This window comes from Arachis ipaensis, chromosome B09 (genome assembly GCF_000816755.2).
Source record: "Arachis ipaensis cultivar K30076 chromosome B09, Araip1.1, whole genome shotgun sequence".
NCBI classification, from domain to species: Eukaryota; Viridiplantae; Streptophyta; class Magnoliopsida; order Fabales; family Fabaceae; genus Arachis; species Arachis ipaensis.
In genome coordinates, this window is record NC_029793.2 from 15259580 (window position 1) to 15261839 (window position 2260).

General features: G+C 34.3%; 1 protein-coding gene across 2 annotated transcripts in view; it reads left to right on the forward strand.

The window, feature by feature from the left end:
• LOC107617783 (geranylgeranyl transferase type-2 subunit alpha 1) overlaps positions 1-2260 on the forward strand; it is a 16768-nt gene that overhangs the window by 1737 nt on the left and 12771 nt on the right. For both annotated transcript variants that reach the window (XM_016319650.2, XM_016319652.2), the window contains 3 exons: positions 346-450; positions 703-1500; positions 1617-1797. In XM_016319650.2, the coding sequence (XP_016175136.1) occupies positions 346-450; positions 703-1500; positions 1617-1797 (1084 nt within the window). The remainder of the gene's footprint in view (positions 1-345; positions 451-702; positions 1501-1616; positions 1798-2260) is intronic.

Here is a 2260-nt window from a genome sequence, read left to right on the forward strand (position 1 = left end):
GGCATAGGTTAGAAGTGAACTAGAAATTATAAATGACCGTTATTGTTTTGAAAGACGGTTGGCTGAGTTGGTAATGAACCGTTCCATATCTCACAACGATGCGACTTCCATTCTCACTTCCTGTGAGAGAACCATTTTGGTGGGTCCTAATCGATAAATATATCTGTAAATGCTCAAAGAACTAAAGGCATACCCTAATCTTGATAGGATAACTGGTTCCTAGTTTATCTAAACTTCTATTCCGTAAATGAAAACAAAAATGAAAGAAAATAATTGAAAAGCATTTATGCAAATTGAATTGATGCCTCATTTTTTATTTGTTAAGATTGGTGGTGCTTGTTTCAGGTTTGTTGCTGCGCTAATGAAAAGACCAGATGAGGATGAGTTGAAGTACACGGAGGAAGTGATAGGTGCTAATTTTAGCAATTACTCTGCGTGGCATAATCGTAGGTATGATATAAGTATTTGTTAGTTGTAAAAATTTTAATCTTTATAAACAGTATGTATATGTATATTTTTCTTATATTTTTTGAAGTATTTTATGTTTGCATTTTGTTAAAGGTTTTTTATTTCAGGGCTCATTTCAATTCTCCTAAACTCCATTCTTAAGTGCTCAGCTAATTTATAATTCTGTTTCGCTGGATAAAATGCGATTCTTGATGAATTTGTTTTATTTTTCATTCCCAATTGGGAAAATTTCAGCATCCTTTTATCTAATTTGCTAAAGAGAAAGGCTGAAGGGTATTTCCCTAAAGAGAACGTTTTGGAAGGGGAATTTGAACTTGTCCACAATGCTATTTTTACTGATCCAGATGATCAAAGTGGCTGGTTTTATCATCTTTGGCTTATTGATCAAACAGTGAAAATTGATGCTCCTCTACTTGTTTCATCTTGGCCTTCCCATGGATTTAATATAACTCTACAGGGAAACAAATGTCTTCATGGTTCTGGTTTATGTGTGTTAAATTCTACACTACCAAACACAGGGACACTTCCAATTATTCTTTATTTCAATCAAGCTGTTGAAGGTGTCAATTCGTCCACAGTAAATGTCAAATCCGAACTTTTAAGTGGGGATCTTGTTTGGAAACCGCTTTCAACAAACAACTCAAATAATGCTCAAGTTTGGGTCGCATATCTGGACATTAGAAATTTGGAGGTCCAACTCTCTAAAACTTATGTTGTAGAAATCAGCCTTGGTCATTCTAAGGGTATTGTATCTTCAAGTGGATATGATTATGGCCACCCTTCTCGTGTGACCTTTGAACTCTGTATACAGACTGCGTATACAGAGCCTGTTGAGCAACAGGAGGGAAAAAGTAATTCATGGAAGGATGACGATTTTCAAAAGTTTGATCATCTTCAGGAATCGGATCCCATTTGTTCTGCTGATCAAGTAACTAGTGAGATTGACCATATTCCTACAACTTCCGGTCGATGTGAGGAGGCAGTTGTTAATGAAATTAATCAATTTCGGGATTTGTTGTCAGAGATTGACTGGTAAGATTGATTCACTAATTGGATGATTTTGTGGTTTGAAATGCCACCACCTAATTTCATTTTGATCCTTTTTACCCATTTTTCTTTCTAATTATTATGCTTGCTGCATTTTGTAGTAAAATTGGAAAGCTTACACTTGCTAGACTGTTGACTGCTGTTGATTCCTTACCATCTCCACGTGCTAATAATATGGTTAATACTGAAGAAATTCTTCAACTTTATGACGATTTGATGAGGTTGGATCCAACACATTATCTTTATTACAAGGATGAGCATAGTCTAGTGCTACTTCGTCAGGTAATTGTTTTTCAAGTATTAAATATCCATGAAAGCATGCTTTGAAATTCCATCTACTTTTGTTAATAGATATGTGAATCTCAATGAATATGCATTACAAAGAACAACAAGGAAAAAATACCAAATAACTTGCATTTCACATTTATGCGATAGTACTATACTATCAATTTTGTTCTTAAAATGGATAAATTTACTTTGATTATTCTTGCTCTAGTATAATTTATAATAGACCATACTCCAAATATGTTTGATCAGCTTTAACTTAGGAAATGGTCAAGATGTTTCTCAAAATCGACTGAAATTAGGAAATCCAATAAAAGATGTTTCCTCCTACATCTGTTGGCTCATTTATTGATATCTGAAACTTTTTCTCTCCATCTCGTCTTCTTGTTTGCATCAGCCTTCTGTTGCTTCTCTATATTGATTCCACTTTTGCATTCTTGGTCACCTCAACAGAAAATTG